Here is a 13,888-nt window from a genome sequence, read left to right on the forward strand (position 1 = left end):
TAAAATCACAAACTTTGGAAAGCTATAACTTCCAAAATAATGGTTTCCGGGGGAAAAAAATACACCATCGTTTTAAGCATAAAAAAACAAGTTGTCTGAAAAAAAAAATTGAAAATCGTGAGGGAGTTGGTAAATTGCACTTTAGCCTCAATTTTAAACGTTGAATTAATATCTTGATTTATATATCTACACATTTTAAATTTCCCATATAAAGTTTCTGCATGGCTTGATAAAGTTACATTTACATTGAAATTTTGTCTATTTAGCCATGATATTATGAGGTTTATATTCTAATAATACTTGCCGGGCTACCTATTAAAATGTACTATGTATATATATATATGACATACTGGCTGATCTATTTAACACACTCATTATTTTAAAAACTATTATGGGTCGTAGACCTTTTTTACGTACATTTTCATTAAAAAACAATATTTTGAATATTTCTTACCATGGTTTTATTTATCAGTGTTAAGTTAAAACGTTATTACTTATTTTCACAGATTTCTATAAAGAAGTCTGTGCTTATTTTTACACAGATTTCTATACCTAAAGAATTAGATAGCGAACTCCTGCTATCAATTGAAGCCAGGTTTTTTGGTTGGCATTTTATGGTATTTTATATGGTAAATATTAATTATGTTGTATACTTGTATTGTATTTTATGATGTCTAAGCCTGTTATTTAAAAAAAATTAAGAATATTTTATAGAATTCATTTTTCATTTATTTCTATATTTTACCATTAAAAACGATGTTACTCCTAATACATATTCAATATTGTATAGGAAATGTAATGTTTTGTCAACCGAAAAAATGGCGGAAACTGATACGCGAGCTTCAATGTTCATAATATAAATAATATACGAGTTCCTTATGTAGTTGGTATAGAAGTCTGTGCTTATTTTTATTACCGATCGATTTTTTACATAGTGATATCTTAATAATAAAAATAATAAAAGATAAGAATTCTTATCTATCTCGATGCTTAGTCCATAGATTATTATCTATGGTGATTATGATAAAGACATTGGCGCCAAAACCGAAAACATTATCATTTAACCTAAAACTGCAAATCAAACAAATAAAATAATATTATTGAACAACAGAACAACCAGAAGGTATAGTACTATAGTATTTTATTTCAGTACATATTTCGATTTTTAAAAGTATTTACTATTTAATACAACCACTGAACCTCTGAAAATATAGAATAGATTCTGCGATTGAATTGTTCAAGGTGCAACTATACAAGTGAATCTAGTGAATATAGTGATTAAAAGTAGTAAGTGTCAATTATTGTACAACTGCTATATAAGTAATAAGAAATTAATTAAATTAAAATTATTACTTAGAGAATTATGAAACTCTTCGTTACAATCTGTAGAAATTGATTATTGTAAAATACTGATATAACTGAGATTATATTAACTTCTATTAAAGGTACAATGATGAAAGCAAAACCAAATCTCCCTTGGTAAGATGTTATATTTATCTTAAAACTTATTTTATCTTTTAATATTAATTGTTTTTTATTTTTCCTTGTATTATATGATCACAGGGTAGAAAAGTATCGACCTAATACTTTAGATGATTTGATTTCACATGAAGACATTATTAAAACAAGTAAAATTTGAATAAATAAATTTGTATGAATATATCAAATAAACTAATTAATATTTTGTGAATCTATATAGTTGGTAAATTCATTAAAGAAGATCAGTTACCTCATCTATTATTTTATGGACCTCCAGGGACAGGAAAAACTAGTACAATATTAGCATGTGCCAAGCAGTTGTATACTCCAGCACAATTTCGTTCCATGGTTTGTATAACTTACATGCATTGATAATATTATGGTTGTAGTTATTGTTTATTGAATTAATTAAATATTTTTTTAATACTATAAATTTAACATACCTACAAAAAGTTTTGATTTAACTGATTTAAGTTTTGAGTTTCATTGATAGAATATTTGTTATTAAATATCTATAAAGGATTCAAACGTATACATAGATATTTATATATTTATATGTTACTGGAAACATGAGTTTTTTTTTAGAGAATGTTATGTTCTGTCAATGTTGACAATGACTAGTCAATAACGATAATGCCTGATTAAGTAAGAAATTAACGACAATAACTAGTCATTGATGACAATTCCTAATAAAAAGAAGACATTGATGATAGCATAAAAAATTAAGTTAAAAATTGAATAATATAATATCATAAAAAATATTAAAATTGATAGTATAATTGTGTTGTCAAATTTTATGCACATTTTATTTAAATATATTTTCAAACAGATTATTAAACACAATTATGACAAATTCAGATTTAAAAAAAAAACATCAATGTAAAAACAATAGCTTTTTTGTTCCACTCAGATTCTATAAAAATGTTGTAAATTACATAACAAATAAATAATGTCATGTTAGACTGATTCTAGAACCTTTTAATTTTAAACATTATTCTTTTTAAACTCACAATATAAAAAATTTAATGTTTTTTTGTCTTCTGTATAAAAAAAAATTTTTTTGACAAAGCTTTCGCAATGTAACAAATTTTTATAATTTCTGATCTTGATATTATAAAATTTTTATTTTTATAAATATAATATATACGTCTACTGGAAATTTGTTTTAGTGATTACTGATTATCATTCAATAAGATAAAATTCATGTCAGTAAATGTAAAATGAGGTCTCCATGCCATCTTAAATTATTTCCTTAGACATAAGATCGATGACTGTGTATTTTGTAACATTTTAAGCTTAGACAATAATAAATAATGACTCATGTATGAATTAATTTTTACTATACTACTTATCTAACTGTATATATATATATACCATATAAAAACCAATGTATACCTTTATAAATATGTATTATTAAATGAAAACTAGTATATATTTGCATTGTGTTGATTTAAATTCCGAATTTTATTTTAAATCTCGTTAAAAACAAATTTTTTGTTGATTTAACAAATTTCAATGTAACAAACATATGATGTATTAAAATTTTCTTTAGTTCTTTGTAATTTGTTACTGTATATTTATTTATAAACATTTATGTATTGTTCTTAATGTGTCTTAATAACTTTCACTTTTTAATTTATATAAATATAATAAATAAAACTCACAATAAAATCAAATATTAAATGTTTAGGTTCTTGAGTTGAATGCTTCTGATGACAGAGGAATTAATGTTGTTCGAGGACAAGTTATGAACTTTGCATCAACCAGAACAATCTTTAAATCAGGTTTTAAATTAATTATTTTGGATGAAGCAGATGCTATGACTAATGATGCCCAAAATGCTCTCAGAAGAAGTATATTTACATTCAAATATTAGTAGTACAAATAATTCATTACAATAATTTATATGTTTATATTTTAGTTATTGAAAAGTTTACGGACAATGTCCGTTTTTGCTTAATTTGCAATTACTTAAGCAAAATAATTCCAGCACTACAGTCACGGTGTACGCGCTTTCGATTCGGTCCACTTGATTTTAAACAAATTATGCCTCGACTTGAATATGTTATTGAACAAGAAAAGTATGGTATTCTCATTTTCTTTATTATATAACTATTTTTCAAATGTTATTTAAATTTTAGAGTGAAAGTAACAGAAGACGGTAAAAAAGCACTGATAGATTTGGCACAAGGTGATATGCGAAAAGTTCTCAACATATTACAAAGTGCTGCTACTGCATTTCCAGAAGTAAGCGAAGATTCTGTTTATACGTGTGTTGGTCATCCACTAAAGAGTGATATTATGAATATTTTAAAATGGTTGTTGAATGATGACTTTTCTACTACTTTCAAAAGTAAGTCTATATTAATAGTCAAATAGTTTAATATATATGTAAAATAAATTATATTTTTTCATAGAAATTCAAGAATTAAAAATTCAGAAAGGTTTAGCTTTACAAGACATATTAACGGAGTTGCATACTTTTTTATATAGATGTAAGTATTATTTAATATACATCCAAAAAAATGTTAATACTTATTTTGTATTTTTAATGTACTTAATAATAAGTAATGATATTTAACTAATAAAAGTTCTTTTACATTTTAGTGGACTTACCACCAGACTCTCTCATTGAAATACTAACAGAAATGGCTGATATTGAAGTACGTCTGAATGGTGGAACAAGTGAAAAAATACATCTCGGTAGCTTAATTAGTGCTTTCCATATGATAAGATCAAAATTAAAACCAGCTGATGAATGAAGACTGTAATATTAAATATTTCTTTTAAAAGTATTTTATTCTTAAGTTGGAATTTTCATTTTTATACATAATTTTTGTCATGATCTTAATATGTAAATATATCAAAATAAAAAAAATAAAACAAATAAATCATAATTTATTATTATAATTTTTGTTCATATTATGTACACAAAATAATAAAATAATTTCCATACAAAAATTACTGAATTATATAACTATACTTTAATTTGTAAATATATTATGTATATATATTTATATATAATAAAAATAGTATAATATATAGTATTTAATGTAATAATTTATAATAATTTCAATAAATAAGTATTATTAAGTAGGAGGTAAAATATTAAAATTGTTACAATGGTTTAATTAAGTATTTATTTGTTGGAGGGAAAAACTTAATTTAACTTAAAGCTGAGTGTCTTATAGCTTAGAGATCGTATATTGGCTATAATAATTCATATTTATTATTTGGAAATCTGGGGTTCTTGGATAGGAGTTAGGTTATCCAAACATATTGCTGACAAAATTATTGAAACCAGATGTAATAGTTGATAATATTCCAGAGTCTTGAGTTGGTTGTTTAGGTGCCAATGCAATACCTTGTGGATGATGATGATGATAGAAATGAGGAACTGGCTGTCTGTAAGGTGAGTTATCCTGTCTCTGAAAATACATAAATTATAACAATATTAAATATTTATTAAAAAAAAAATAATAATAAAGCCGTATTTATACAATAATTTATATTGGATATTTAATATATTCATTATATAATTGAAAAAATTAAAAAAAGGTTAAACTAATGATCAGAAATGTTTGCACACATTACCATTGATAAAAATACCAGTACTTATGATCAATGGTATTACTTACAAAACATAATTGAAGCCAATAAGAGAAACTTCAAACTCAAAATCAGTTAGAATTAGGAAATTTTATTCTTGAATCTGTAGTAGTAGTAACAGTAGTAGCAGTAGTAGAATATAATGCAGAAATTGTATTTTGGCTTAGAACCTGTAACCACTTGCTTTTTGTACAATATGTATGCAAAGAATAATAGTTATAGAAAATAAATTTGAAATATTCACCAGTTAATGTCATAAAGAAGGAAGATGGTTAATTCGGAAATCATTTTGCATGCATGTTATAAAAAGCAATATAACATAGAGTTAATCAATTAGTGTTAGCCACTGATAATTATTAAGCAATATAATGTATATATAACGTAAGTGTTAAATACAAATAATATTTTATTTAAGTATCAAATATTTTAAACAGCTTATTCACTAATTTTAGATTTACAAGTTTTATGTACCTTACTATGAAATATTAATGATGTATTCAATACAGTATTTCAAATGGTGTATATCATTTAAATAAGATAAGCAAGTTATTCACAAAATATATTTTAAACATTAGACATAAAATATATTCTTTAAACAACACAAATATATTAATAATTTTACTATGATAATTATACAAGTACACTCAAGAAAAAATATTTGGATTGTATTTATATCATTTTCAATTGTTATAATAGGTACATTTCAGACACTTTAAATGCAAAATTCTTTGTTTTTTTAGCTTAATACATGTTCAAAAATGTAATTTACAAACTTAAATACCTTATATTTTCTTCTTCTTAGTCATAAATGTATTTATTTTTATCACCTTTAATCTAACTTTAATTCTTTAACTGCCTTTATAGTTTACCTTATAAATTAATAAAAATATTAAACAATTTAAATAACACAATACTGATATTATTTTTGGATATGCATAGATTAAACACATTAATAACTGATGATTATGACAAAGACAACATAATAAATATTAGTAGGTACCTAAAGTACCTACTCAAGAATAAGGTGTTATAAAGTCATTCTTCTAATTTATTCTAGTCCATAAACCCACAAGTATTATTGTATCAACCATTAAAACAAAATGTATTTAAAGAAGATACCTACCATAATTATTCATTTCTCTCTAATAATTATTAAAGTAGTAGAAATGTTTGGTTAATTCATTATTTTTATTAAACATATTATATATTTTTTCAGTTTCTTAGAATTTGATATAGATACTGTTGTCTTATGAAACGGAAAACGGATACAAAATTAATTAATATTATCCTTATAATATTTGTTTACTTTTACGTTGTGTTCGATAAGCAAAATAAATAGTTAGTAATATATTTTTTTCCCGTTCTATAAATCATAACAAGATTTAATATTTTTCTTTAATAACCCTGCAGTAAAAATGTTCAACAATACAAATTTTTGAAAAATATTTAAATCGGACCACTGATAGTACTAGAAAAAAAATGTTTAAACTCTTTTACACGTTTCCTCCAGTAAATTATTAAGTCAAAGCCGTTTAAGGTGTAATTTTAAGAAGCATTTAAAATATTTTGATTTCTTTTTTTTGTGACTTAAGTCTGTCACACTAACGTTCATTAATATATACTATATAGGTACCTGTACACAGGCATAGACATTCCTCGTATAATAAATCGCTAATATTTACTCAAAATTATCTGCTCGGCTCAGACAGCATTGATAGTAAAACGTCGTTCACGGACGTCTTACTAACCGTAAAGATAACATCCCAAAATATACGTTCAGCAGTTCCAATTTTGTGCCATGCGTTTATGTTTGTAAAATGAAAGAGTGAATTGACCTTTTATGAAACTTAAAGGACATCGACCGTCTGATTCTCTTTTGTTTTATTAGGTATTACTATATTATATCGCCTATACGGCTATACGATATTTGTTTTAATTTCTAAGCAAGTTATGCACATTTTTAAATTTCAATATTTTAGGTATCGTTAAAACGTAACGAAAAAAAACCAAAGAAATGTTCAATTTCATAAAAGGTCAATTATATTCACTGCGGTTAACGTTATAAAGCTAACAAGGTACCCAACAACCCAAAATCGTAACTGCTGACCACTCGGTTGGCTAGACCACTACGACGTCTCGTCATTACGTTATACAATATAATATTATATATATTATAATAAATCGCGAAAAAGCAGTAGTTATTTGCGATGCCCGGTGAAAAGCACGACCGCCACCACGGTCACGGTTCTCGCGTGCCAGCTGCGCGACGTCGGACCCGCGTCGCTGCAGTAAGCCCGCAGCCCGTCCCGCCAGTTCCTGCTGAAGTTCGGAGACGCGCCCCGGACGGATATCGTCTCGTCCCGGGCGCCGGTCATCCACGGCGGTTGCCAGGATTTAAGCCGAGGCCTGTTCGGTGGCCGACCTACCTTGGACGTGTGCAGCGTTACGTTCAGCAGCGTGGGGTGTTGTTCCACGACCATGAAGTCCATTTCCTTCGGTATGTATCCGTCTCCGTAGATCTGAAATCGATGTATTATATATAATATCATAAATTATAAATTATGTATTTTGTTGGAAACAGGGGGAGAAGGTTTAGGTATTATTGAAAGTATGATTTATTTATTTCACGCGCTTTCGAATATTTCTAAATAAACGCGCATAATGTAAGTTTTATATAAATACGTTTAAAGTTACACGTTTTATAAAATAAGTTGTCTACAGTAATTTTTAGTTGAATTCTACATGGTAAAATATTTTACGACAATAATTAAATGGTATATTGCTAGGACTGGCTAATGCGTATATAAATACGCTGTTAAAAAATCATTATGATACTATCCAAATGAACGTATTTGTCGCGGAATTTATAGAACAATATATTTTACAAACAATAAAATACTTGTACAAATAATAGGTACTATATAGGTCGGAAATGTAGGTAGTTATTATAATTATACCTATTATTAGATATTATGTTGTTTTATATAGATAATAATACGACATGTAGTTATATGTTTTACTGACCTCAAGTTTGTAAACGCCGGGTAACAATATTCTCCAGAATTCACCGTACTTGGTCGTTTGGAATCCTACGTCACGACCCTTGATCTTAAGAGACGCTTTTTCGATCGGGTTACCGTGTTCGTCCATCACGAATCCGTGGACACCCCGGTGAGCTTCGGCTAAGAATTTGACGAGTGACTAAAGAAAAATAAATTAAAAAATAAATAAATGTACATTAGACACGGTGCGATGATCAGCACTATGTATATACTACATTATAATCCTACGTAGGTATATATAAAACAATATTGATTATATTATCACATTGGACATACCAATCGATTTTCTTCCCAGAGTTTGGGCAGCTCGGAAGTTGGCGGATATTTACAACAGGATAATTCCAACGTCACTTCCATGCAACCGTACCAAACGTAATTGAAATCTTGCATACCTCCTACGAAATCAAAGCATAATATTAGATACAAAATTATGATATAATATTAAGAATAAAAATAAAAAATATATTTATAATAATAGTTATATGTTCGAGATGTTTATAATATGTCAGAGAGATGCAACGAAATGTATACGTTATAATGTTACTAAATAAACAAGTAGGTAGGTACACTAACAAATTATTTATATCTAATCGTAGGAAGTGAAGAGTTTAGTTCCGTTTCCAATATTGTATAACAAAAAAAGGTAAAATGCTATGCATATTTTTAGAGGGTTCTGTATAAACAATTCTAGTAACAAAATTTTATCGTTGTAAAATCAACGATTAATTAGTACAAACGATTCTATATATTATTTTCAAAGTAATTCATCAGTATCGAGACTGATTTCGATCATTCAAAAGGATAATATAAATTTGTGAGAACAATAGTTTAATAACACGTTAATGAAAACTTTTTATAACAATATCAATAAGACAATAACTATAATTTATTTTTAATTATTTCAAAATGTTGTAAATTTAAAATTTGAATAATAAGTGATTTTAAAAAAAATATTCTGTCATTTAGTACTATCTCATCTTTGGATTGTTTTGTTAAAAATAAAACGCTTTACAACTGCGTGTATTAGGTACTTTATTTCACTATTAAATAAAATGGGTTTTTAATAGTCACTCGTATGTGGTATTTCAATAGGATTTTAAACAGACTCGATATGGACAGAGTTTGTACGAGTAGGTTAAGCACATAAAAAAGTAGGTTTTTAAAATAAAATAAATATAATGTTCTTTTTTAACGTTGCAGATGCCATTATTTTGTAAAATAATATTTAGAACGAAATCAATTATAAAATAGGCGATAGAAAGTGTAATAGTAAAATTATTGTTGATAGTAAATCATTTCAGCCGTGCCCATTATAATGATACCACAAAATATAAATGATGATATACACAACACACGCGACACACTTAGTTCTCGGGCATAATAATAATAATACGATAGCCCTATACATTATACAATTAGTACTTAGTAACTAACACTATGCAAAGCAGACCGTTGCTGACGTTATCTGTGTATAATAATTATCTAGTGCTTAAAACGGAAAAGTCGGCTTTTCTGCGCCCGTGGAAATACCTATACTTAAATATGTTTAAATATTATGTATGTCTGGCATGTATAGATATCACAATTTAAGATGCGCAGATATCTCAACTAAGGTAGGCAGTGGGTAAATCTTAAATCGTGGTAGATACCTACATAATATATAATCCAACATAGTATCATTGATCAAATATGCGCATATAGGTAGTTATAGGTAAATTACATTAATAATGAATAATTATAGCAGTACTGATGCAATGGTGCATAGTCGTCGTTTTTAAGGTTAAAACTCGTTCTATTGAAGAGTATATTAATATTTTTGAAAATATATAAATACACAAGTAATTATAAAAAAAAAAATTATAATTTTTAAACTTTTAATCGGTGTCGTTCGAGTAAGTTTTTCGTTTTAAATTGATTGAACGACTTAATACATTTTTAATTTCATATTCTGTATAATGCCATATTTTAAACTTGTATTGTATTATTGTATAGTGGGTAAGTACAAAAACTTAGAATCATCAAAATATGAGTAGGTAGGTAGTAAAACTGAAAAAATATTTATTTTTTTCTCAAAAATACTAATACCTACGTTATGTACGACGACTTCGAGCTACGTAAAAAACAAAAAAAAATCGTCTATATAGATAATTAGGCGAGTGTGTTTAATAATACCGTTGTGCGTAGGTTTCGAAGGTACGTATCGTTATCGGTTCAAACATAATATTTTCATTATCGTCGTGAAAACATAATAATAATATAATAACACAACATTCGGGATTACGTGCGCCTACGATTCGGTTTGACCGGTTTTTACCTGTGAGCGGATACCACGCGGCTCCGTTGGTGATGCCGTTATTGAACGTCGGCGTTCCCGCTTTGCATGCCACTCCTTGGTTCATCGTCGGGTGGTTTCTGGAGTAGGTCAGAGCCAAATGTTTGAACACATCGTCGTCGGGCGTCAGCGACGGCGTAGAGGTGTAGCTCTGGAACACTGTAAAATACATATAACACGTAAATGATAATAACAATTATGCCGGTACATGCGGGGACGTCCGATTATAATAATGACGATGAACGATGATGTCGGGTGTACGATAATAATATGTTATACATTGTTATAAATAACATCAGCTTGTCAGCTGTCTGCAGTTGTTCGATAGAAATAATTATTAATTTATACTACCTATACGACGTTTAATAAAGCGTTAATGCGCGTATGGCGTACTATAATTTATACACCTAGGTACCTAATATTATGCACCTATTATGCACATAAATTATAGGTAGTGTACCTAGGTACAATGCAAATTATTTTAATTAATATTGATCAATTGTAAATTCTACGAAAAAAAAAAATAGTAAAAACTCATCGTTTTCACTGTCACGGTCACGAATCACGATACGGACGGGAACATCACGATAAATACATTAAAATATACAGTAAATGACGTCGTTTCGAATCTATAGACGAGTACCGCCTAAATCCAAATCATTGAGTTGCCGTTTTTTTTTTCATTTATTTAATTTTAATATTATACGCATAAAAGGTATATTATGTTTGTACTAGCTGTGTGTATTTGAATGTATACAGTAGGTATTTTCAGGAACAGCATATGTTATTATTTTTCTACATAATTATATATGTACGAGTATATACTTACCAGCACACAGTGGTGATGAAATACAGAATCCTTTATAATTCGAATTTCGTTAGACATGAAAAATATCGTTTTAATCCATTTTTTTTTATACAAAATATATGATAAGTATTTAAAAATAATACCTATAGATCGATTTTTAACCCATGTTGGTCATTATATAATATATAGACACCTCAACACCTGTGGTTAGTTAAAACTAAACGTATATCATTATAAATTTTAAATTTTAAAAATCGTTTGTTAATGTTGTTTTTTTAGTTAAAGAACTGAAGATGTAGTGAAATTATAATGTATTCTGTATCTTTAAATGCTTTAAAATTATATAAATATTAATTATATTCTATATAATAAGACTTACATTTTGTATCGATATAACCAAATACCATATACACAACTACACAAATATGAAAAAGCCTTTCAAATTAAATTAAAATAGCACAATATTTCTTATTATATCTGATGTAGCTTATATTTATAATAATAATGAAATGTCAATTCGAAATAATTAGGTTTAATAAAAGTTTGTATTCTATTATTGCAATAGACTTATATTCTGGATCTATAGATATTAGTATTTTGTATTATTATTAATTTACCATGGCGTGTATCATAATTTATTGTTTGATTTAGTTAACGCGAGGTCATACAAGTATAAGTGTTATAATAATATTATAGTATAGTCGACTCACTTGAGTTGGGTGTATTATCGAACGGATAGCTTGCCACTAAGGCACCCCCGTGAAGTCCACCGGACAGAACGAACTGTATCTTGGACGTCCATTCCTTGACGGCATCAGTTTCCGGTTGTCCTCTCTTGTTGTTTTGCTTGAAGTAGTCTGGGAAGTTGCGGTTCAAGTCAAAACCGCGTGCGTTGTACCGTCCTTGACCACCGTCGCACTGACCTTCACGGGCTACCTCGAAACCGTCTGGGTTCATTGACGGCAACACGTGAATGCGAGTGTTGTCCAGAAGCCATCGGATGTATGGGTCCACCGAATAACTGTTCACCAAATACTAATGGACACAAACCAAATTTTGTTTGTTATAAGTATAAAAAGTGTTTTGTAATATTATTTAAAATTAATATATAGGCAATATTAGCTCGTGTTATACCAGAACCCGATTACACACCGGTGTATGCACATAATGACCATATTTTATATGTGGCTGCATATATATTTCAAAAAACAATTTTAGATGGATTATAGCTAAAAAATTTTCTAGAGAACAAATTATAAAGATTGGACGTTGTTTCCTGTTAGTAACACACTAAAATCACCTAGATTAGATACTGAACACAATATTTTATTAATATTTTGGGTCGAAAGTATAGGGTGAATCGCCGTCTAGCGCCTGCAACCATAGGTCAGACTGCAGTGATAATATATTTTATGTAATTTTTACATACAATACAACGACGAAAACAACGTGTAAATACAAAATATTTACCGGAAACCGGAAATATTCGATACCGCATATATTTAAATGGAAAAATGTTCAATGAATGTAAACGTAGGTAAATCCAGAAACATCTAGAAACATACGACGGTCTAAAAACGTTTTGTAAAATATACCGTAAACGTAAAAATATTCAATATTCGTTGTACGCTTTTTATACGGTCGTCGAATCGACAGTTAAACATAATTTTACGGATTATTATAAAACGTTTTATTCTTACAGGAAATTATTTCCTGGAATTGAATTCTCAGTAGTTACATGGAATTCACTTTGTATACTTTGAGCACCACGACTCGCACATTTAAATCCGGTAAATAATGATGTTTTCGAATGAATTTTTATATATTTATATTAATATTGTATAATGTTCCTTTTAGTCAAATAAAAATTATAATTATATTTATACTATTTAAAAGAAAATAAAAGAAAATATACCTAATGCGTATTAATTGAATATAAATTATTATACATGTCTCCAAAAATCGTAATAATAACTATAATATATATTTTTTTCAATTACTATAGTTTAAGAGACATCATCATGAATATTGAATATATTATAATATACAGTTATATAATATTATGTAACTGTATATGTATGCCTTTACGGCTAGTGGCTACACTTTATTATTATTGTGTAAGCGTATGTGATAGCATTAGTGTGCACTACAATTAACATCTGAAACAGTTTTCAGTTAGTCAAATGCAGTTTGCAATTTGCAGAATTTCTGATATATATATATATAGATATTATATCACATATGAATGTATGACACATAATAATCATCCCTTATATATTATTTATGTTTCTGATGTACAAAATTTATTTTCGATTATTTTATTCAAATAGGTGTAATATAAAATAATTTCTTACTAATACTACACTATACATTACCTACTCAGAATACTTAGATGGGACCCCTTCCTTTATTTTCAAAAGTTCTGGATACCTTAAAGTGTTCCTCTGCAGCGTCTTTTCCCAAATTTAATGTATAGACGTATTTTTTTTTTTTAATACGGACTATACATAATGGCAATTAATCAAAAGCTATAGAGTCTTATCAAAATGTGTTGTACAATATACAATAACTTGCAGAAGTATTATATAATTGCGTATA

The 13,888-nt window shown here is 27.7% G+C and overlaps 2 protein-coding genes across 6 annotated transcripts in view; one reads left to right on the forward strand and one right to left on the reverse strand.

The window, feature by feature from the left end:
• LOC114119922 (replication factor C subunit 5) lies at window positions 1–4,389 on the forward strand. Of its 2 annotated transcripts, none has more exons than XM_050198232.1 (10): window positions 1–1,123; window positions 1,215–1,287; window positions 1,358–1,479; window positions 1,564–1,628; window positions 1,700–1,827; window positions 3,170–3,332; window positions 3,401–3,560; window positions 3,621–3,832; window positions 3,897–3,974; window positions 4,087–4,389. In XM_050198232.1, exons 3-10 carry the CDS (start codon window positions 1,451–1,453, stop codon window positions 4,239–4,241), a joined length of 990 nt encoding a protein of 329 aa, XP_050054189.1. In that variant the 5' UTR covers window positions 1–1,123; window positions 1,215–1,287; window positions 1,358–1,450; the 3' UTR covers window positions 4,242–4,389. The 2 variants fall into 2 exon arrangements, with proteins under 2 accessions (XP_050054189.1, XP_050054190.1); XM_050198233.1 differs by having other exon boundaries at window positions 1,446–1,479.
• Window positions 4,358–13,888, reverse strand: part of LOC114119923 (carboxypeptidase M-like) — a 25,693-nt gene continuing 16,162 nt past the window's right edge. For 2 of the 4 annotated variants that reach the window (XM_027981662.2, XM_027981661.2), the window contains exons 4-10: window positions 12,001–12,325; window positions 11,312–11,341; window positions 10,465–10,641; window positions 8,427–8,545; window positions 8,113–8,289; window positions 7,515–7,607; window positions 4,358–4,907 (exon numbers count right to left, since the gene is read on the reverse strand). In XM_027981662.2, coding sequence (XP_027837463.2) covers window positions 4,746–4,907; window positions 7,515–7,607; window positions 8,113–8,289; window positions 8,427–8,545; window positions 10,465–10,641; window positions 11,312–11,341; window positions 12,001–12,325 — 1,083 coding nt within the window. In that variant the 3' untranslated portion in view covers window positions 4,358–4,745. Of the gene's footprint in view, window positions 4,908–5,117; window positions 5,259–7,514; window positions 7,608–8,112; window positions 8,290–8,426; window positions 8,546–10,464; window positions 10,642–11,311; window positions 11,342–12,000; window positions 12,326–13,888 lie in introns of all 4 variants that reach the window. The other 2 variants (XM_027981665.2, XM_027981664.2) reach the window with 2 other exon arrangements.

The sequence above is a fragment of the Aphis gossypii genome, chromosome 1 (genome assembly GCF_020184175.1).
Source record: "Aphis gossypii isolate Hap1 chromosome 1, ASM2018417v2, whole genome shotgun sequence".
Classification (NCBI taxonomy): domain Eukaryota; kingdom Metazoa; phylum Arthropoda; class Insecta; order Hemiptera; family Aphididae; genus Aphis; species Aphis gossypii.